General features: G+C 46.3%; 1 protein-coding gene across 4 annotated transcripts in view; it reads left to right on the top strand.

The window, feature by feature from the left end:
- plecb (plectin b) overlaps nucleotides 1-23,650 on the top strand; it is a 100,711-nt gene that overhangs the window by 3,057 nt on the left and 74,004 nt on the right. For 2 of the 4 annotated variants that reach the window (XM_076971620.1, XM_076971618.1), the window contains exon 1: nucleotides 17,854-17,914. The exons of the other annotated variants lie outside the window; for them this stretch is intronic. In XM_076971620.1, the coding sequence (XP_076827735.1) occupies nucleotides 17,869-17,914 (46 nt within the window). In that variant the 5' untranslated portion in view covers nucleotides 17,854-17,868. Of the gene's footprint in view, nucleotides 1-17,853; nucleotides 17,915-23,650 lie in introns of those variants that run through there. 4 annotated transcript variants of the gene reach the window in all.

The raw sequence follows: 23,650 nt of genomic DNA, 5'->3' as shown, positions 1-23,650 counted from the left end.
GTTTATCCATAATAATGGCACCACCCAGTGAGACTTATTCCTGGTGTGGATGTAGAAGGCCAGTGACTGTGTGTTGGTTGTTATGGCGTCCTTCTGACTCAGACGTATCAGCTAACGACATGCTATCGATGACTTGGTGACTGCGCTCTTACTGTGTGAGCTTCTGTTCCTGTTTTGATCTGATCTGAGTGTGTGTGTGTGTGTGTGTGTGTGTGTGTGTGTGTGTGTGTGTGTGTCCACGCACTACTGGGCAAGTCGTTACTTAACCTGCTAAAAGCTTGCTGAGTGCTGGAAGGCCATCTCGCATCTCAGGAAGCAGACGGCGGTGATGGCAGCCAGCCGCACACTCTGAATCAGCACACGCCACTACGGGAGCAGAGAGGAGACGCGCTGAGCAGAGAGTGCGGTGCGGGGAGGCTCCCTGGGGGAGGAGGCACTGCTCCTCCTGATCTGGACCTGGGGGGCGGCTCCCTGGGAGAGGAGGTGCTGCTCCTCCTGATCTGGGCCTGGGGGGCGGCTCCCTGGGAGAGGAGGTGCTGCTCCTCCTGATCTGGGCCTGGGGGGCGGCTCCCTGGGGGAGGAGGTGCTGCTCCTCCTGATCTGGACCTGGGGGGCGGCTCCCTGGGGGAGGAGGTGCTGCTCCTCTTGATCTGGGCCTGGGGGGCGGCTCCCTGGGGGAGGAGGTGCTGCTCCTCCTGATCTGGGCCTGGGGGGCAGCTCCCTGGGGGAGGAGGTGCTGCTCCTCCTGATCTGGACCTGGGGGGCGGCTCCCTGGGGGAGGAGGTGCTGCTCCTCCTGATCTGGGCCTGGGGGGCGGCTCCCTGGGGGAGGAGGTGCTGCTCCTCCTGATCTTGGCCTGGGGGGCGGCTCCCTGGGGGAGGAGGTGCTGCTCCTCCTGATCTGGGCCTGGGGGGCGGCTCCCTGGGGGAGGAGGTACTGCTCCTCCTGATCTGGGCCTGGGGGGCGGCTCCCTGGGGGAGGAGGTGCTGCTCCTCCTGATCTGGGCCTGGGGGGCGGCTCCCTGGGGGAGGAGGTGCTGCTCCTCCTGATCTGGACCTGGAGGGCGGCTCCCTGGGGGAGGAGGTGCTGCTCCTCCTGATCTGGACCTGGAGGGAGGCTCCCTGGGGGAGGAGGTGCTGCTCCTCCTGATCTGGGCCTGGGGGACGGCTCCCTGGGGGAGGAGGTGCTGCTCCTCCTGATCTGGGCCTGGGGGGCGGCTCCCTGGGGGAGGAGGTGCTGCTCCTCCTGATCTGGGCCTGGGGGGCGGCTCCCTGGGGGAGGAGGTGCTGCTCCTCCTGATCTGGGCCTGGGGGGCGGCTCCCTGGGGGAGGAGGTGCTGCTCCTCCTGATCTGGACCTGGGGGGCGGCTCCCTGGGGGAGGAGGTGCTGCTCCTCTTGATCTGGGCCTGGGGGGCGGCTCCCTGGGGGAGGAGGTGCTGCTCCTCCTGATCTGGGCCTGGGGGGCGGCTCCCTGGGGGAGGAGGTGCTGCTCCTCCTGATCTGGACCTGGGGGGCGGCTCCCTGGGGGAGGAGGTGCTGCTCCTCCTGATCTGGGCCTGGGGGGCGGCTCCCTGGGGGAGGAGGTGCTGCTCCTCCTGATATGGGCCTGGGGGGCGGCTCCCTGGGGGAGGAGATGCTGCTCCTCGTGATCTGGACCTGGGGGGCTCACTACCACTCACGAGGGTCTCAACCGCTGCATCATTGTCACACACCTGATCCTGATCACTTCCCAGTTATCAAGCGCTACTTAAATGACCACTAACACTTCAGATGGCACTTGTTGTCCTTGTACTTTACTTTATAGTACCCATATATATTTCAGATATTGTATATTGTTTATTATCTGTGTTTGCAATTCAAGGTATTGGAATTGATTCCTGTAGTTTGGTAGTAATGTGGATCAAGGGTATCTTTGATCTTGACTTATCAACTGTAAATGTGTTACATAAACACATTTTATTCAGTATTTGTGAATTTACTATGAAGCTGTTGTTTTGAATTTCCTGATATATCTATTTGTTTAGGGAAATTGGCACTGGTCCATTTATTATTTGTTACATTTTAAAATGGTTTTCTGTAGTTCTAAAAATTGTTCACTTTCCATCCAGTAGATGTCAGCATAAACTTCCTCAAAAAGACTGATGAACTTGTTTTAGCAATTGAAAAAAGGGCTTTTATCTTTCACAGTAGTTATCAGGCTTTTTATCCATGGAGAATAATCATTTCTCCATAGCCACTATATTAGCTTCTACATTAGCTTGGAATGTTACTGACACACTCTGCTGAATTACAACCTTAAGAGTGTTGGCAAAGCTTCCTCCTATTCCATGGGCATGAGATTATTATGTATTACTGTTACTTACTAGAAACCCCTGGAGGTGATTGGAGGAGACACAGCTACACTGACAATAGTGCTGCAAGCAGCAACATTTTCACTCTAAGACAATTAATCCTCTTCCTTCCAGTCCAGTGGATTAATTAAAGTGTGATTCTGCTTTAATTGCAGATGTTGAAAGTGTGTGCGTGCGCGTGTGCGTGCGCGTGTGTGCGCGTGTGCGTGCGCGTGCATGCGTGTGTGCATGCGTGCGTGCATGTGTGTGTGCGCGTGTGTGCGCGTGTGTGTGTGTGTGTGTGTGTGTGTGTGTAGAATAACCCTTTTTCAGAGGCATTTGTTGTTTTCTGCATGTAGCTTCAGGGGGATTCTCTCATACTCTCCAAACCAAAGTTGTTGCACTTATGCTGGTGATATGCACACTCTGTCTTTATCTGCTTGTAAAGCACGTGTCCTTAGTGTGCTTACTGACTGTCTGCTGCTTTGTGTGTGCAGTGGGTCCTGTCATAGTATGTGTTGCATCTGCATTTCATGCAAGCTTTTTTTATTTCAGTTGTAAAGAGTAAATCTCAGTCTGGCCACAACATCTCAGTGTGTTTCTGTGTGCCGGTGACTTAAACCAAGCAGTGTACATTTGTGGTCCTCCAAGAGTGTGAGAGTGTGAACATGTGTTCTCCTTCACTCAGATTTGATCCTGTTTTTGGTCAGGCTTACTTCACATTCCCTGATGTTCCTGATAACCCAGAGAACGATTTTGTTTCACGCTTTCCATTCTTGGGTTCTAACAGTTTATACATTAACAGAGATATCTGAATAGTTGTGGTAGAGTTTACCTGAGTAACCGCTGCAGCAGTAGAGGTAGGATCTGTGTTCATTCCAACCTTGCTGACACGTTGCGTGGGTTTCTGAGATAACCTCTAGCTGAGTGGTGTAGACAAACATGGCGGGGTCAAAGATCAAGGCAGAAATGCTCTGTTCTCAGTTCCATGTAGGTGCTGTCCGTGTGTTCATGCAGTATCTTCGTTTTCTCATGAGACGGACATGTCTCGTGTCATGACACGGTTGGCTAAATTTTATGAATGACGAGGGCTTTTCAGGCCCATGTGTGCTCATGGAAACCCCAGAGGCCACACGCATATTCACACTTCCTACAGTCTTTGTAACGTAAGCCTGGAGTAATGCTCTCGCACTATGACATCCACCTGTCGTTGGGTGGAGGAATGCAAGTTGGGCTATGGTGAAGGACCTTCACCGGCCTCATTTGTGACACACACTGATACACACACACACACACACACACACACACACACAAAATCTGCTTTTTATAAAGCCACACTTAATTAAATAAGGACTCAAACACACTTCATTCACACATATGCTTACACATTTACACTAACAGACTCCTTTCCTTCTCCGTCACTTAACTGCTTGCTAAAAATAAGCTCACTTAGATCAGCTGCAGCGCCCCACGTCACAGCTCTGCTCATGGTAGCTATCCGGATCGTTTCATGAATGGAGCCTCGTGGAGTGGATGGATCTTCTGGGCTTTATTCTTAATAGAGTTAGATGTGTTAAACCTTCTCCCATCTACTGATTGTAAACAAACAGAGAAACGCTCTGTGTGCTTAAATGACTTTGCTGTGGAGACAGAATCTCTCACGCCCGTCTAATCGCCCTCTTGATCAGTCTGCCCGGCTGCTTCTGACTCTGTGGCCACGTTAGGCTCTACTAGGTTGTGTGTTTTATTCCTTTTCTCTTTCTTCTGTCTTTGAAAAGCCGTTGCTCAGTTTCCATCCACGTGCTGGGTAGGATTGTGGCTGCAGTTACGAGCTCCTGCTTTTTTTTCCCTCTCCACTTGGACTTATCGTGTTTCCTTCCAGGAAAATGTGCTGGCTTGCCAGTGGGGAAACCACACATTTGTGAGGTGACGGGGAGGTGCTCCCTGAGAAGGAGCTCTGCTCCTGTGGAAGAAAGGGAGGTGATCGGGATTCCCGGGGGAGGTGGGAAGGGTTGCCTGCAGCCTGTCTTTGAATCTGGGGAAACGACAGGAAGGAAAACAGGACATGGTGTTTGGGTCATGGAACATACAGACAACACTGGCTTAGAGCACAGAGTGCTGGGAAACAGAAACCACTGTACTCCCTTCCAATTCACAGTGTGATTATGAACAGTAACATGCTATCAATTCAAAATAACCTGATTTACAGAGGAAGCTAAACGTAGATTTGTGTTGGTGATGCATGTGAGTCTTCAGTAAGCTGCTGACATATTTGAGCTCCCTGTCCCTAGAGATGGTGAATATTCAGAGTTGCTCTATCCTGAAACTCTGTAAGGATGTCAAGGACGTTCCTGCATCAAACTGCCCACTGCACCAGGTCAACATACAACATCTAAGAACCATTAAGCACAGCAGTTTAACACAGTTGAGGCTTTTCTTCCTTCAGCTGCAATTACAAATAGCTGTTGAAATCTACTATATAAAATCTATGCTACATGTTAAATCTAAAGCTGTTTTCCGCATGAAACAAATAAAAGGTCTAGAAAGTCAAATGGAGTGTGGAAGTTGTTATTGGATGTTATTGGAGAGTTAACATTAACGTTATTGTGGATACAGTTGATCTCACTGGTGTGGAAAGTGCTGTGTGTGTCTGTGTCTGTGTGTGTGTGTGTCTGCTTTTGTGTGTCACTAGCTCATTTGTGCCTGTTATGGTGTCTCGTAAAAGCTGTGCTCATGTATGTGTGAGTGTTCAGTCCCACTCCAGGGCAGAGTCTGTAGCTGTGTGTGTCTTTAAGGGGGCTGGCTCTGTGTGCTGGTATTTCCCAGCCAGGGTGAGTTTGGGGAGAGGGGGTTGGGGGCGTGGTTTGCTACTGCTGCCTTTTGGAATGAAGTTTAGAGCGAGGACACACTCGCCAGCCAGCAGAGCCTGAGCACGACTGACCCAGCCTCACGCACGCAGGCGCACATCCCGCACGCCTACCTCACCCAGTGCATCCAGCACAGCGCAAGCAGGACAAGCAGGACAAGGCGAAGCGGCGGTGGGCCAGCACCAGTACCCGCATCAGCACCCGCACCGGCGTCCGGGCCAGCAGCCGCACCGGCGTCCGGACCATGGCCATGTACGAGCCCCTCTGCCTCCCGCCCAGCGCCGACGAGCAGGACTTCATTCAGGCTTACGAGAACGTCCGTGAGAAATACAAAGGTAAAGAGGAGAGTGGAGAAAGGGAGGTGATGACAGGTGTGTGTGTGTGTGTGTGTGTGTGTGTGTGTGTGTGTGTGCGTGTGTATGTGCTTTTCAGACTGCTGGGTGCTGAACTGACTGGCACATGTGTTTGCTGTCACTCCGTGTCAGGGTGTCTCTCTGAAGGTTGAACCGTTCCCAGTGTCCTGACAGAGCTGGCCCTCTGTGAACTGTGTTCATTGTCATTGTGCTGCTCTACCACCAGCCCTGAGCTAAGTGGTACTGCATCAAGAACAGGGTCTGAGTGAAACGCTTAAGGCCCTTTCTAGTTTGGTCATCCCATAGATATAGAAGCCCAGGACTTCATTTAAATATTTAAGGTGTGAAGCCCAGTGAACACTCATGACCACAGTGACCACACTGATACAGCATCAGCTCCTCTGTCAGATTCTAAACAGTGCATTGTTACAGAATCAGACTGGGTCAATGGGATCCTACAGAATGGGATGTTTTCTTACCTGGACGAATAATTTGGCCAAACACTCTTTCCTGTCTATTTTCCATTTGGTGTACTGAATGAGTTCCTTTTAAAAATATTTGAGTTACAAATGAACTGTTACTATTGAATACGCTTTCTCAGGAGAGTTCTTCATTTGAGTCTCCACTGGGCCAGATTGGATTCTCATCTGCTTTGCTTGCCAGTTTCTTTGATACCTTTCATAGTTCTCCTTTACATCTGTGCACCATTGACGTCTAAACTTGCTCAACTTTCCATCTCTTGATGCCCATAAGATATTAATCATGGTGGGAGTCACTATGGCGTGAGCTGTGGTAGAGATTTTAAATCACAATTAGAAACATCACCTCATTTAAAGTGCTGTTGTAGAATATAAACACTTACTTTAGGTTGTGCTGCATGAACACAAGTAGATACACAGGTTGTACATTATACATTGTGGCTAATTAGTATCTTCTGTATAACATAGTGCTTTAAAGCCAGTCTATCTCTCTCTCTCTCTCTCTCTATCTCTCTCTCTCTCTCTCTCTCTCTCTCTCTCTCTCTTTTCTCTCCCCCCTTTCATCTTGTACCTGAGAGAATCTTCTTACTCTTCCTCTGTTGGTTGTGGAGGGGCTAAGCAGCTGCTTGTGGGGGTGACAGTGTTGAGGCTTCCTCTATAAATATCGGCCCACTTCTGTTTTCATTGGGCGGAGGGGTCTGCGCTGAATCATTTGTGTGTGTGTGTGTGTGTGTCCATGTTTGTGTATGTGTTTCGTTTATATTAGAGGCGTTCTTTTCTCACTTTTCTCTTGTTCCTCTCTCTCTCTCTCTCTCTCTCTCTCTCTCTCTCTCTCTCTCTCTCTCTCTCTCTCTCTCTCTCTCTCTCCTGCTGCCAGCACTACCTGATCTCCTTATTAAGACACGCCAGCTATGAACTGGCCATCTCTGGAAGTCCATCTCTCTCTCGCTCCTTCATTCTCCAGTTCGTAGGAGTTCTGCTTTGTGCTTCTTCCTGATCCACATTTCTATCGCTGTCCATCTCCACCTTCTTTACGTTCTGATCATCTGGTACATCTTCTCTACATCCGTCTCATTGCTTCGCAGTCCATCTACATCTCCTGTCTTGATTCCCCTTCCCCTCTCTCTCTCTCTCTCTCTCTCTCTCTCTCTCTCTCTCTCTCTCTCTCTCTCTCTCTCTCCCACCATGTTCCTCTGTCAGAGGCCCATGCCTGATCCTGATTGCCTGACCAGTGACACTCAGTTTCAATCAGAAGCTCAGACTCAAATCTCCACAGCTCCACCTGTTATAGCACATGGCCTCAGATATCGCCTAGACTTCCTCCTACGGTTGCATTTGTGTGTGACAAATTATTCTGTTTGATGCTGCATGTTTTGATATAGTGCAACAGTAAATGTAAATTGATACTGTTTTAGTTTTCAACGTCTCGGAAGATCACGTCATATGTTGGCTGCGTTTGACTAAAATATTGTTGGTAAGCCATTGATGGACTGCACACCCGAATTTAGATCCCATAATTGTTCACATGTGTTTGTGTGCTACTCCTTGGCCACTGATGGCAGATAATGGAAAAAATGTGCTCTGTAAACGCTCCTTGCAAATCATGCATTTGTGTCTTTGTCTCCTGTGGTCCATTTCACTGAGATTAGAGAATCACACACTCTCTGTCATGCTCTCTGTCATTGATTCTTTATTATGGTACACTGTCCAAACCCAAATGATTTTCATTTTTAAGAGTTATAGTTGGTCAGCTGCCTTCATAACATAATTCCAGGACAATATCCTGGAATATATTGAATAACATATATTGAATATTCCTTCAATATATGTTGAAGGAATCGCTCATCGAAATTAACGTATAACAAAAGTCCCATTCAGCATCAGTGTGCTGTTGGTATTCTACCTATAAATCATCTACTGACAGTGTTTTGTACAATATTCAGCAAAAACAAATTCAAGTTTGATACAGTGTTAAACAGGGAGAAACGTTTCATCCAGACATGATTTGTTTTGTTTTGAAGTGTAGCATTTCATGTCTCTCTGTGTCTGTGTCTGTCCATCTCTCTTTTCAAACTTGCTCTTATAACACTCTCTCTCTCTCTCTCTCTCTCTCTCTCTCTCTCTCTCTCTCTCTCTGGGAGCCACACAACACTGCTACATAGGGAATTGCCCCAGTCCCCTCTCCAGACACCCTTTCTTCTCTGCTGTACTTCCCCATACTTGCTCTCTCTCTCTTTCTGTCATTCTCTCATCCTCTCTTTCTCTCACTCCCCCTCCCCTGGTGGTTTACACCATGCACGCCTGTTTTATTTCCTCATGGGGCTTTAAATACCCACACATACATAGCCCCCGCCATGTTTGGCCTGCCAATTAAAGAGATATTTTGAGATCTAAGACAGACTTGATGGTCACCCACAGAGCAGTTCAAACACTCCTGGATGTCTCGCAGAGTAGAGTAATAAGTAGCCTATATCTGTTACTGGTATTTTATACCAAATTTAGTTTTTCTCATTGGTTGGTATTGTGTGTATGATTACAGAGTAGATGTGTATGACCATTGCTGGGTGTGGAATGAATGGAGTGGTATTCCAGTGGTCTGATAATGACTTTTGTCATAATAATAATAAAAATAACAATTTTGGTCAGTGTGTAAAAGTAGAAAAGGTTTCAAGCTACTACAGATATTAAAGTAGTTATGGTGGTTTGGTTTTGATTCTTTGGTTATGGTAATATGGTTTTGAAGTCTTGATCTTGGTTAATAGAGTATCTGTTTTTGCATATCTGCATAGATTCTTCTGAAGAGCAGTATGTTTGACCTCTTGTACTATGCAGTGTATGTGGAAAAGGGATTTTCAGTTACAGAACATCTGTACAGATCAGTCTCTCAGTCCAACTCTTGTTTCAATTTACACGCAAACAGCATGTCTACACATAACAGGTATATATATATATATATATATATATATACTACACATAACAGGTATATATATATATATACTGTATATATATAATGTGTGTGTGTGTGTGTGTATGTAAATATGTAAATGCCTTGTCAGAGCAAATGCATAAAATAAATGCATAAAATGCATTACTTTAATCCCAGATGATTGTCACAGATAAATTACACACTATAGGTAGATGATATAAAGACAACAAATGTCCCAAATGTTTAAGTGATCGTTAAAGCATCTCGAGGATGTCAGTGTCTTAATCTCCGCTCTTCCTCTGCTTGATACTTACCTTTCACCTCCCGATTGACTTGCTGGAGGTTTTGTTAAAACTACAGCCTTTAATCTCTCTCTCACACACGCACACACACACACAAACACACACAGACACATTCACACACACCATTTGAGCCAAGAATATTCAGATATTGTTGGCCAGGACCATGACCAAATCAGCAGAAGTTAAATATCGTGACTAAAACATTAGATATTATAGTGAATGTCCTTCCACCCGCTACAGCTGTTTGGGATTGTGTGTTAAGGCAGTGTTTACATGCTGGAATCTCATTACAGTGAGGATATTCTTGTTCACTGCTGGGTGCCAGTGAACTGAATTAGAGATACTGTACTGTAATGGCACTGTATTAAACTTGCTTTGTGAAGAAATATTGACTGGTATATGTGTATAATTTATATGGAAATAAAATATTTACTGTGTGTGTATGTGTGTGCGTGCACATGCGTGCGTGCGTGTGTGTGTGTGTGTGTGTGTGTGTGTGTGTGTGTGTGTGTGTGTGTGTGTGTGTGTTACTGCTATCATTGTTCTGCATTGACATACCCCAGGTCAAAGGTCACTTCTGGAGGAACACTCACTCAGCCATATTAGGAATTTCTCTAAAGACTCTCCCTCATACTTTCATATTTAATCTTACAGTGTCTGTGTGCATACTGTCACAAAGATGAAGATAAGCTGTCCTGTGGCATGTATTACGTACTCCGAAGGAAGATGATGGGGAAAGTGGGTGGTTGGATAGGTGTGTGAATACATGCATACGTGTGTGTGTGTGTGTGTGGTATCATGTTCTCATTGTGTATGGTGTCAGAGTTTCGTAAACGTCTTAAACTCTTACATTGTGAGTGTGTTGCTGAGGCGTGTGTTGAGGTCTGCAGCGTAAGCACCCAAAGTGCTGCGCTGGTCGTCTCAGGACACCGTGGATGAACGTTTTCTTGCCTGCGTGTGCTGTTTGTCCTCCGCGCTCTCACGTCTGCACGTGGGTTACGCTCGACTGACCGGCGTGAGCTCTGCAGACCTGAGCCGCGTCACCAGTCTCATTCCCAGGCTCAACCTGCTGGACCTGCAGCACCTGTGTTTCAGACTCCAGCAGTACCTCCCAGAACTGCCCTCACCACTTCAGACAGCACTGGTCTTAAAGAGCTAGTGGCCTGTGTGTTTACTGAACATGGCACTGTTCTACTGAAGCGGTCCAGTCCTGGCACCGTCCAGTGGAATGGGCATTTTCAGACATGGTAATCTTCATGTTATGGATCTGTTTGAGAGGAAGTGTGTGGGTCTGGTGGACGAGGGGTGTTTCACACGGAGCCAGGTGGTGTGTGTGAGAGAGTGGTCTGCAGTTTGGCTCTGCGTGCCTTTAAAGGGAGGGCTTGCTTCTGGGTGTTTATTCCACACTCCCAAGACCATAAAATGAAATTGTGATGGAATCTGTGGGCTTCTGTTTGATAGAGCTTGCATGTACACACACACACACACACACACACACACACACACACACACACACACACACACACACACACACACACACACACATACATGCACAGACACAAACACACAAACATACAAACAACATTTTCATCCACTTTTTAGAACTTTTTCCTTCTCTACCTGTCACAAATTCAAACACAGAGTAAAGCCTACACACACACACACACACACACACACACACACTATGGGAGGAGGGATGTGGAAGGAATGAAGCAGTAAGCCTGTGTTGGGAGTCATCATCACCTCTGTGCAGAACATTCCCTCCCCCTCAGTTCCCAGATTTACTCAGTACACCCACATGTCATTAAATTCCACTGTTTTGTTGTGTGTGTGTGTGTGTGTGTGTGTGTGTGTGTTTCTTTAAATACACATTAGCATTATTATTCTCCATATTTTTGTGGTTATAAATTAACCCTGTGTTGGTAATGGCTAACTGTCCCTCTCCCATATTAGTGAATAGACCTACTGAGCATTAATGAACACTTCTGAACATTACTGAACATTACATCAGTAACTGCTGACGCTCAGCGCTATAATCTTAATCGTCCGGGTCTGGGTGGAAGTCTGGGTGACTGAGTGTTCTTCTGCAGTTTGGGATATGGGACTGGCTTTGAATAACCAGACTGTGTCCTCGTGTCCTCCAAGATGAGAGAAATGGAATCTGCATAATTAGATGAAACTGTCTGCCACTAGAATAAAGAGGCCTTTATTGTGGCAGAACAAACCCTGATAGAGGAGACTTTTATTTTTACACACCTTGAGGTACAATGTACAAAATTGTACAAAATACAATGAAAAGCTTCCAAGCAGGCACTGGTGGGCTTTAATGATATAACGCAGGTTTCACTGTGATCCACTACTGAGGACACTGTTCTGGAAAGATGGAGAAATTACGCCACCTAATTTTGAGTGGAGCAGTAATTTTTAGAAATGAAGGACACCGCACTGCACATATAACAGCAAGACGCATGCTGCAAAATAGCTGATTTAATAGCAGCATCACATAATCACAGAAATCCATCAGTTTACAGTTACAGTGTATATAATATCATATACACACACACACACACACACACACCACTAACTAGTTAATATTGTACTGTCGTACAAAGTGCCCTTACAAAACTACAGCCCTCATAAATCATCTGAAAATGAAATGTGAACCCTCTGCATTGACCTGCACCTGTCAGTGCTCGCTCTGTGTGAGGGGTCTCATCTGTACTTACAATAAGATGGGGGATATTTAACATCTACAGGGCAAAGATAGACGGCAGGGCAGAAACTGCCTCTGACTGCAGCAGATAGGCACGACACGCAACTCCAGCCCACGTGCCCCAATCACCACGCGGCCACGGAATGACACGCCAGGTCACCCAGGACAGCTGCTGTTCACACACACACACACACACACACACACACACACACACACACACACACACACACACACACACGAATGAGCTACACCTACATCAAATTTGACATTGCACACAAGTCTACATACTTGCAGACATGCTCACATGGACACTATTTCTCTACACCAAACACTTGGCATTGTACTGAAGTCCACACACACATATTCACACTCACACACACACATACACATGCCACATCTATACCTCAACCAAACATAACTGACATTGCATACTAGTCTGCACACATGTTCATGCACATACGTGCACACACATGCAAACACACACATACAGACACACACACACACACACACACACAGCCTAGCACCCAAAGCCTGTCTAAACGGACCATCACTTGTCTGTTTTTACACTCTGCCCTGCTATGAGCTGACAGGTGTGTTCAGAACCAGCTCTGTGATGTTGTCTCCTGCCCCGGTTCATCCACTATTATTCCTGCTCCTTGCTCGCTCCAGTATAGCAAAGCCCTAATTAAAGAATCTTTTTTGAACAAAGTCATTCATTGCTCCTCTGCTTACATGCCCCATCTCCTTCTTTAATGGGCTCCTGCAGGGGTTATGAATGAGAGCAACGTGCTCCATGTGGTGAGAAAATGCCTTCGCTCCATCTGGGGAATATAACATGCATTATGTCCTACTGGACGTAATTTATATAGAAATAGTAGCAGGCATCATGCATATTGGTGTGTGCAGATATTTATGCTGTGGTGGATGAAGGAGAGAGAGAGGAAGACTGGGACCAGTAAGATGGATGACAGTGGTCTGCTGGCACTGTGCCATGATGTTCTTTGTTCTCTTGGTCGGGTGGTACCCTGCTCTCACACCGCCACTCCAAAATCACATGTTTATTTGCCCTAAGCCAGTGATTTAAAAGCAGCTAATTTGGGGCTTCCTGCAGGGGTGTTTTGGCCCCAGCTGGGTTGTGGTACTCTGTAAAACCATGAAGTCACCAGGGAGCAGAGAGTGCATATTCTGCTCTTTGATTAGTGAATGCAGAAACCAGTTTGAATCGTATTCGTATATCTGAGCGGTGCTGTGGGGGAGAGAGATGCCAGTGCATGTCTTGCACAAGAGCCCAGACTCAGCCAGCACCTCCCTAACAGGAGGAAGCTACTGACCTCCAGTGCCCCTAACCTCCCTCGCCCCCGCCCTCCCTCACCCCCGCCCTCCCTCGCCCCCGCCCTACCTCACCCCCGCCCTCCCTCACCCCCGCCCTCCCTCACCCCCGCCCTACCTCACCCCCGCCCTCCCTCACCCCCGCCCTACCTCACCTCCGCCCTCCCTCACCCCCGCCCTCCCTCACCCCCGCCCTACCTCACCCCCGCCCTCCCTCACCCCCGCCCTACCTCACCCCCCGCCCTCCCTCACCCCCGCCCTACCTCACCCCCGCCTTACCTCACCCCCGCCCTACCTCACCCCCGCCCTACCTCACCCTCACCCCTGCCTTACCTCACCCCCGCCCTACCTCACCCCCGCCCTACCTCACCCTTGCCCTACCTCACCCCTACCCACCCTCACCCCTACCCTCCCTCACCCCCGCCCTACCTCACCTCCGCCCTCCCTCACCCCCGCCCTACCTCACCCCCGCCCTCCCTCACCCCCGCCCTACCTCACCCTCACCCCCGCCTTACCTCACCCCCGCCCTCCCTCACCCCCATGCCCTCCCTCACCCCCATGCCCTCCCTCACCCCCGCCCTACCTCACCCTTGCCCTACCTCACCCCTACCCACCCTTTTATAAAAAGGTTTCTCCATTTAGCCTAAGCTTGGTGATGTACAACTTGTATGTATGTATGAACAGAATGTAGTATTGCCCCTGATGTATGACTCTTTTTGAAAAACCATTATACACCATTACCATTATATTCGCCACATTTTATGTGCATATTAGATCTTAAAACACTTATAATTGCAGTAATGATAGAAACGCAGTTATATTGGGACATATTGGCTGTAGGACGTCTGTGTAAGCACTTTCAGATTTCATGGAGCAAACATTCTACCATGACTGTCCATCCCCCTGTGAGATCTGAGTCTTGAAGCAGAGCCTGCTGAACACATCCAGTGTGGATTTATTTTTGCTGAGCAACATCATCTCTTCACTTCATATGGTTTGGATTTGGTTTTCTTTGACAGTGATGCACTTGCTTTGTCTCTCGTTAAGTCCATCACAATGATCTGGATTAGCACAGCCCCCTAGTGGCCTTCTCATTGTATTACAGGGTTCTGATCGGAAAGATGGTAGAATAGTCTAAAGGTTCAGCCTGCTGGGAACAGTCCCCGTGTCTCACTCCAATCTTGACTATGGCCCTGATGCCATGAGTAGGAGCATATTTAACATAGGCAATGTGGATAAATACGGAAACCTGTGAGGGTCAAACTCCAACTGTGACGAGGAAGTTTTGTGGTCTTTCAAGACCATTTAGCTCTCACACAGAACTGCTGCATTACAGGAACAGCTCATTTTCACCAATGACAATAAACCATGATTTTGTAGCATTCATGAATGTAGATGTCACGGTGTGTATATGTGTAGATGTGTGTGTGTGTGTGTGTGTGTGTGTGTGTGTGTGTGTCTATCTGTGTCTGCGTGCATCTACGTTTGTGTGCGTTCATTAGCATGTGTGTGTGTTCATCTGCGTTACTCATGTCACCAGTTTTAAAAAGAATATGTAGTGCATGTTTACCTTTGACGTCTTCAGCAAACTAAGGGAGAGCAAACAATAGAGCATCCTGCCAGGTGTTTACAGAGGGGGACAATGTACTGGAACGCTCACCATGGTCAAAAACAATGAGGAGTGATTACAAGGGGTCAAGGGTCAAATGTCCTTCTGCACCCACACAAGTGTGCACGCTCACACGCACACATGCACTCACAACACACACACACACACACACACACAGACACACACACACACACACAAGCATTTCTTACACTGTGATTTCTTAAACTATGTAATAAAGTATTGCATAATCCATGGGTGAAGTTTGTTTCTGTTGTCCAGTAAAGGTTTGCAACACAAAACATAATGCCCTTTAGCTGAGCTGGACCTGTGTGAGTGTGTGTAAGCGTGTGTGTGTGTGTGTGTGTGTGCGTGTGCGAACACTCTTGCATGGCTGCACTCTGTTTCAGCTCAGCGAAGTTGCTGGCTGACTGGACAGGCCGTCCACTGTCTGTGTGCGTCTGCTTTTGAACGGTGGGGCCTGGGGCTTTGCAGGAGGGTGTGACCTCAGTCAGATGGAATGTTGGTCCTGATGTCCACGGTTGAGTTAATGAATGGCACCGACCTCTGACACACACACGCCCAGAGTCTGAGGGCGGAGGGAATGGGTGGGTTTTCCTTTCCCTGTTGGACAAAACACACTGATCTGCAGTAAGGTCTTCACACACTAAAGCAGATTGTCAATATGAATTACAAACGAACTTGCTTTACGAGGCCTGTTAAGCAATAACCACTGTCACCACTAACAACAATAGCAAAGACAGCTAGCCGCTAACCATCTCCACTGGAATATACTTGTGGGAAATCCCATCCAAATCTTTTTCATTGTTTTCATTCTTTTCTCTAAATTAAATATCCATTTCATAATACTAAATTCACCCTCACATTAGCTGTTTGTGGACACAAGACTTCAGCAAAAGCTTTAGAGACAGATAGTGAGATAAAGAGAACTTTACAAGTACCTACCAAGCATTCCTGTGGAAGGTGTTAATGCAATGGTTCTGTGGACAAGGTGCACATTGAGGCCTAGTAAACTAAGGTGCTGATGGATATTTCCCCTTTTAAAAACCTGTGTAAACTGCAGACAGCGCCCTGCCGTCGCACCGAGCTCATTGACACAGCCTCCTAACACACCTCTGTGCTAATATTGCATCGTTACCATTGCCTGGGTAAGCTGTGTCTACTTTACACCCGTTCCTCTTAACTGTGCTGTTGAAAATAGCCAAAATATTTAAAATAACCTCAAATGTTCCATCTCCTAATGTTTTTGTCTTAAAACACAGAATATTTACTAGGGGGCTTGATCGTGGCTGCGTAATTTTCTCCTGAACAAATATCAGCTGCTTTAAAATCCCCAGACAAACATGGCAAAGAAATAGTACTTGTCCAGCTGCAAAGATGATGATGTTGAGCAATGTTCATGAAAAATCAAACACAGCACTGTGCTACTACAGCACTGCTATAAACAAACGATTTTAACGTACCACACTCAACAGTTTGAGATCGACCTAGTGGCCAAACAACCTTTGCACATGCAAAATAGAGGAGGGCTTGATTACAGCAGCCTAGTAAAATGTGTGATTCTGTGGGAAGTAGGAATGCTGGGATATGTAGTTTGACATGCTTGTGTGTATATGCAGGGCGTGCAGACCTGGACAGATTCAGCTAGTGCAGCTTGTCCTGTTTATCCATCCTGGGCAGGAGAGACTGGCTCCTCCTCACATGCCAACAGACTCTTACTCGTTTCCTCTCACTCACATTTATTATTAGTCAGACATAATAATGTTCCCTTTGGAAATGACAAAAGCCCAGCCCAATTTTGCAGGCAGCCTGTTCAGATGACTAGCTAACTTATGAAGACTTGCACTCAAGAAAACAGAGGAAGGAAAGACACAAAGACATGAGCAGTAGATCCTGGTAGTAGGATGAAGATGTACTTACTATTTGGAAAATGTCCAAAGAATACAAGACCAAATGCTGATAAATGGATTTCTAATGATCAATGGGATGTTGTAATAGACAGTGAAATATTATCCAATTAGATTAATTTCATTTAATGTACAAATACTTCCTGTCTGTGGTTTGATGCGGGCCTTGATGAATGCAGTAGTGCAGTTCTTTAATTATTTTTATATTTTATATTTACTGGCCAGTACAGATGGTGGTCATTGATGTTCTTTGAGTTTAATGGGGCTCATGTGAACTATGTCAAGAATGTGTATAGCTGGTCTCTCTGTGAACTTTTTTATTGCAACCCTGAGAGATCTTCAAGAAACACATCAAGGTTCTCCCTTGGAAAGGAAATAGAAATAGCATCATAGAAATGTCATTGTTTGAAATGTGTTGTTGTTATAACTAACAAAAACAAATAAAACTGCAACTTTATATTAAGGTGATGACCTTGGAAAGATGTGCTTAGTCATTTTTTGTTACTTCATTCTCTCTGTAGGGCATTTTGCTCTTTGGTGTAACAAAAAAGGATTGGCTTTTTTTAATGTGATGGCTGTGATTGCAGGATGCTCTGTGTGTGTGTGTGTGTGTGTGTGTGTGTGTGTGTGTGTGTGTGTGTGTGTGTGTGTGTGTGTGTGTGTGTGTGTGTGTGGTGGAAGATGACGGAAAGGAGGGGTGCGGCTTAGCAAATTCTTACACAGTGTGTGAGTGGATGCATGTGACGCTGTGTGGGAGCGAGACAAGCGATAGGATCAGACTTCAACAAAACCTGAAGCAAGTGACATCCAGCTGATCGATAGGGGCAGGAGACAGAGAGGGCACAGTCATCTCACAGCAGGTGTGATAGAGCAGTCCGGATCCACAGGGTCACTGAAGCTCATCAGAGAGAGTGAGAGAGAGAGAGAGAGAGAGAGAGAGAGAGAGAGAGAGAGAGAGGGACATTGTTACAGTGATTCAGAGGTAGCATTCCTTACAAGGACACTCACTGAAGAAATTAATTTTCATATCCAGTCATGGACTTTGGCAGGTCCATCCAGCAGGAGATCACCACTCTGAAAGGTACAGCTGTTCCACTCTTCTCTCTACACCTGCTCTGCTACGGCATCTTCTGGCCTCTTCTGCTCATAACGCTCAGCATCCACTTTTTGACGGAACAGAATTAGGGATATTTATTTGGGGATATTTCAGATTTCCTTTAGCATTGCTTCTTTTTTTAATTGCAGGTGAACTTGTGAATGTCACAATGACTTTCCCCCTGTTTTCCCTGTATGAGAGCGAGTGTGTGTTTGGAGGGTAAGAGAGTGAAATGCGGGACGTGTTTTTCTTCTCCAGTACAGCGGGGGGTGGCTGGACGAGGGAGGGGTGTCCGCTTGACGCATTGTTTGCAAGACTCTGCTAGATGTTTTGACAAACATACAAAGGGTCATTTTCTAAAAGTACGTGCATGCGGTATGTCACAATTGTTCTGCGATTAAAATGTCAATAAACCTCTGCACAGCCTATACACACAAGCACATTTCTCTGCAACATACATGTCAATGTTTCGGGTGGGTTTTGCATGCAAAAGAGGAACTAGACATCTTGATCTTCACTTGAAAGCATCAGTCTTACCTATCGAACTCTTAACGGCTACACTGAAGCTTAGCATTTAAAACTGACCTCACCCAGGTTTTCTATTGCAACGTCTAAAAAAGGCAGCATATGAAGCTTATTGTCCACTCATTGAAATAACAAGCCTAATATTTCCCTTGCAAACCAGGGAGCAAATGTCATCCCCACAGGCCGGGAAGCTGTGCTCATGGGCATTTTCCTATTGGTACATTCATTAACTTAATGAAGCATCAGAACTCACTTGTATGTGTAAACACACATCTCTGTGTATGTATTTTGTTGTTTTCCTTTAATTAAACAGCTTTGCATTTTACTTCATGCTATTTTTGGTCTTCTCATGTTACAAAGCCCAGAACTGCTCTGGAGGAGGGACAGAGAGGATGTAATGATGCAATGAAGTCGTATTATATACGATATGTGAGTTATTAAGAGTACTGATGTGGGATTGCTGAGCTTGAGAGTGTAAAGACATCATTGTGGTGTTGTCAGCTATAAAAAGATTTGCTCTTGTGGTGTGCCCATTTCACATATATGAGAATTTTGTGTCAGCTGATATGTTGGTCCGGGGTTTGGTATGTTGACGTCATACCTGGGGTGTGCAGAGATTCTGTCATAGTGCTGTCACTGCCATTACCTGAAGCCCCAGAGCAGCTTCTCAGTGAGACCATCTCCAAAGGCAATGAAGGTCTAAACCAGGCCTTCTTACTGATGAGCCCATGACTCTTGTCCTGTCGGAACGCTGATGTTGCATTCTGTGAACACCTAACACTTCACCGCTAATATAGCCACTCACCTAGCAGATCACATCACGGCGCTAGATGGCCAGACTTTCCCCAGTGCCACACTTCCACGTGCTTCCTCTCTGACTCCTCTTGCTCATTAGTGGAGGGGGTTTTGGCCACGTCATGGTGCCAGGAATGGAGATGTGAGTATCCGGCAGGGCCACATACAAAGGGCGGACCTCGTGTCTCCCAGATGACATCACATTAATGACATCTGTTCTCCGCTGCAGATTGATTTCTGTCTGAGCATGTAGACGTCCTAATTTCTCTGATTCACACCATAGGTGCAGTATATACCTTATATGAAACAGACAGAGAGATGGTGTACATGGTATACAGACAGATGTTTGGATATACATGTTGTACCAACAGATAGAGGCTTAGGTGGACAGAATGTACAGACAAATAGATATTTGGATTTACGGGGAATACAGACAGCTAGATGTTCTTGTCTATAGGCTAAATGTAGTGATGTATGTTTGGATATATAACATGTACAGACAGATAGATGTTGGGATGTATAGAGTGCACAGGTAGATGTTTGGGATATATAGAGTGTTCAGATAGATGCTGAGATATATAGAGTGTACAGATAGATGTAGGGTGTATAGAGTGTACAGATAGATGTAGGGTGTGTAGAGTGTACAGATAGATGTTGGGGTGTATAGAGTGTTCAGATAGATGCTGAGATATATAGAGTGTACAGATAGATGTAGGGTGTATAGAGTGTATGAACAGTTAGACATAAAGTCCAGCTCCAGGTAGACTTGCTCTTCATTATGCTCAGTGGAGGATCAAATATTTTCAGAGTTCTTGGTTTTGCTGTATCACGTCACTTGTCTCTGTGGTTTGGGATGTGGACTCACTCTCAGCGTGTCGAGACCCGGTCCAGGAGGGAATCCCTGGCCTTCCTGCATGTGGCCTTTCAGGAAGTTGTCTGCATTCCCCGTCTTCCTGTTTGCTGTTTCGCTGAGCCACAGGAGGTGACCCCTGCCATGCCCTTTTTCCGGTATAGGCTACAGAGATTGTTGCTGATGTGACGTTACACACGAGTATGTGTGTGTGTGTGTGTGGGTGTGGGTGTGTGTGTGTGTGTGAGAGAGATGTCCTATTGTCTGCCCACTTATTCCCCATCACCACCCTCTAACCCCACTCCAATCGCGTCTGTTGAGATAATTGCCCTGTGTTTTCAGTGATTGACGTGCTGCTCTCAGGGTCCTGCCGGGCCGGCCCGGTCCAACAGTCAGGCCTCAGCTCCGAGCGCCCATGTTCTTCCTGAGTTGTGCCCCAGTTTCATAGTATTTCCCATTTCTACCTGCAGACTGCTACTGTTGTGCTGCTTTCCACTGAGTGCAGTGCTTTAGATCCTCAATAACCTTCACATCTCCACCAGTCCGGTGTGACACTGTGAGGGAGTGGTCCTACATGACTTCACCTCACTGGTTTCTCAGCATATGTAGATCAGAAAATGTTATTGGTGTCTCCTATGCTGGCTTCAGAAATATAGAAACGTGTATTTCTATAAGAGACAGAAATGTAAAATAATGGAATTTAGAAAAAGATTAAAAGGTATCTCAAGATTTATTCTACATGTACTGAAAGACACTGGGATATTCAAACAAGTTGTTCCTTGGTCAGGTGGTTGATTTAGGTGAAGATTGTCAGGTCAGTATGTAGTTCTAAACGTCCCTAATGTTCAGCTGTGCACTGCCCTCTGCTGCCCAGCACCAGGGATGATACTGGAACACTTGCTAAGGACTGTTAGTGGCAGCTGTGTGTGTGTGTGTGTGTGTGTGTGTGTGTGTGTGTGTGTGTGTGTGTGTGTGTGTGTGTGTGTGTGTGTGTGTGTGTGTGTGTGTGTGTGTGCGTGCGCGCGTGCATCTGCGTGTGTGTGTGTGTGCGTGTGTATGTGTGTGCGTGCGTGCGTGTGGGTGTGCGTGCGCGCGTGTGTGCATCTGCGTGTGTGTGTGTGTGTGTAGTACAGTAGTTTGTAGGGTGCTTGCGTGTCTGTATGCTGTGAAGTCAAAGACATTTAAACAAAGACAAGAAGGGAGGCAGCAGGGAGCTTTTGAAAGTTCAGGAAATTGTTTGCTTGTCTTGTACCAGTTCAGCCCAGATGAAGGTCCCAGTTATTTCTACAGTCTACACGACCTTTTCAGCTCACTGCACTCCTACTTAACTCCTTAACTATTTAACTTCTCGACTATTCCACCCTAAATTCACCTACTGTGCCATTCATTTTACATTATTTAATATTAATCAGATATTTATGACCTGTTCAACTTCTTATCTTTAAATGAGGTGCAATGTCAGTCTTGCAGATTTCGTCTAAACGAATATCGAACGTTTCATTTAAAGAAGAACACGGAGGCGTCCTGCAGTGCAGTGAGACAAGGACATGTGGTTTGATGTTCCTCACAGCGGCGTGTGAGAACAGGTTTGGCCTGCACGCCTCTGCCCTGGTCAACCATTGTTCCCTACTGTGTGGAACAGGGATATCTAGTTTCTCCTTCTCCCTGGGCACCATTCTGGGAACACCTTAAACCTGACTGAAACTGTTCCAGCTGCAAAGCATGTGTAGAGGAGCCAATTTATATTTTGTGATTTTTATTATTATATTTTTTATTGTTATAATTTCTTTAATTTATATTTTGTAAGGCTACACCTTACAATTTAGTCAGGTAGTATGGTGTGCTTTTCCGTAAGCACCTCCCCCCACGTACACGCCCACCCGAATGTCATGCTCAAACTCACTAATCCTCAAAATAAAATACTCTCTCAGAGAGAGCATTATCGTATGTAATTGGACACTGGCACACATTTTTATTTCAGAAGTGTTATTGTCTTCAGTGGGTGAAATATATTTTGAATGGGATTTAATGGCTTAAAAAATTCTTGCTTAAAATACTTAAGCAATATGTTTATAATATACATTTTCTTTAATAAACTGTAATATGACTTTTTGTTGTTTGGACACATGTGTTCCTATGTCTTAGGTCTTAGGCCATCAGTATCAGGCCATCAGTCGTGTAATAAGTTATTTCATGTTGCTAAGCTCACCAATGATTTCTTGCTACTTATAGTGTAGTAAAAACCACAGCTGGATAGCTTGCTTAGCTAGCACGGACACGTCTTTGATTCTCCTGAGAGAGCAGCCACTATCCAGTGTCACCCAGAGAAGGTCAAGTGAAGTCTGGCTGCTTCTGTGGGTTCTGCCTCCTTGCTGCAGTGACACACAGCTGACAAGAAAACCTCCCAGTCTCATTGCACTGAGAAGCCAGGTTTCTTTAAAAAAAAAAGGTTTACAGAAACTGATTAACAGCAGCAACAAAAGCAGTCTCTGTTCTGTAATCTACACACTGTTCCGGAAGGTTCCTCAGCTTTTAATGCTAAGCTAAAGCTATACTGCATTGACTTCCGCTGCACATGAGGACTCTGTCCTGATTTGGTGGTGTTTTCGTCAGGGCCCTAAGCTTGTGTAAGATAACTGGATTTGGAAGGCAATTCAGAGTTGAACACAGACCACAGAATCTAAAAACAGAGCTGACGAAGAAGTGCTCACCTTTCAAAATCTCCCTGTCACCTTACTCGTTAAAAAGACTGTGCTCGTTAAAAAATAATGCATATCCTTTTGATGTGAAAACTGTGTGTTCGCTGAACGTATTGTAGTAATGTTTTCCCTGTACAGGTAGTGGTATTCTGCTTATGCAGGGGTTAATAATTGACTTTATAGCCTCCGTACCTAATCAACACTGGGGGCTATGTTGATGACGCTTTAAAACTGTGGCCATTGGGTTGTATGCATTCATTATTGCTTTGTGCAGTGCAATGAAATATGCTAAGACAGTGGGGACATTCTTAGGTTCTTAGGTTTCAGCAGGACATAAGGGCTGAAGTGGTACGTGTGATGTGCACCTGAAGCACACACACAAAAAGGTACACACAGGTTGTTAGACTGTGGGAAGGGCCACGCTTAACTGAATGGAAGGAGGTGGGGAGGGAGTCTCTGACTTTGTAGCACCGCCGGCCGTGACGTGGAGAGAGGGCAGAGGTGGAAGGGAAGCAGAGGGAGAAAGAGACGAACGTGGAGGGAGAGAGAGGGCTGAGCAGGCAGACTTCAGCAGGTATCGTCTGACTTTCCAGAATGCTGGACTTGTACTACGCAGCCAAAGGTAAGAGCTTGCAAGCAAGAGTACAGTGGGAGAGAGAAAAAACAGAGAGAGAGAGAACAGTGAGAAAACAGGTGGAACACGTAGTCTTGGGCCCCTAACACACACTAGGTGTGTGTGGGGGTGGGTGGGGGGTGCAGGGGGTTGGAGAGTGAGAAGAGAGAAAGGCATTAAGAGTGAGGTGTCTCTGCTTCCTGTGTTCATGCATAATAAAGTGTCATGTCAGATTAAAG

The sequence above is a fragment of the Brachyhypopomus gauderio genome, chromosome 13 (assembly GCF_052324685.1).
Source record: "Brachyhypopomus gauderio isolate BG-103 chromosome 13, BGAUD_0.2, whole genome shotgun sequence".
Lineage (NCBI taxonomy): Eukaryota > Metazoa > Chordata > Actinopteri > Gymnotiformes > Hypopomidae > Brachyhypopomus > Brachyhypopomus gauderio.
Note: the sequence above shows the minus strand (reverse complement) of the source record. Positions and strands in the feature narration are given on the sequence as shown.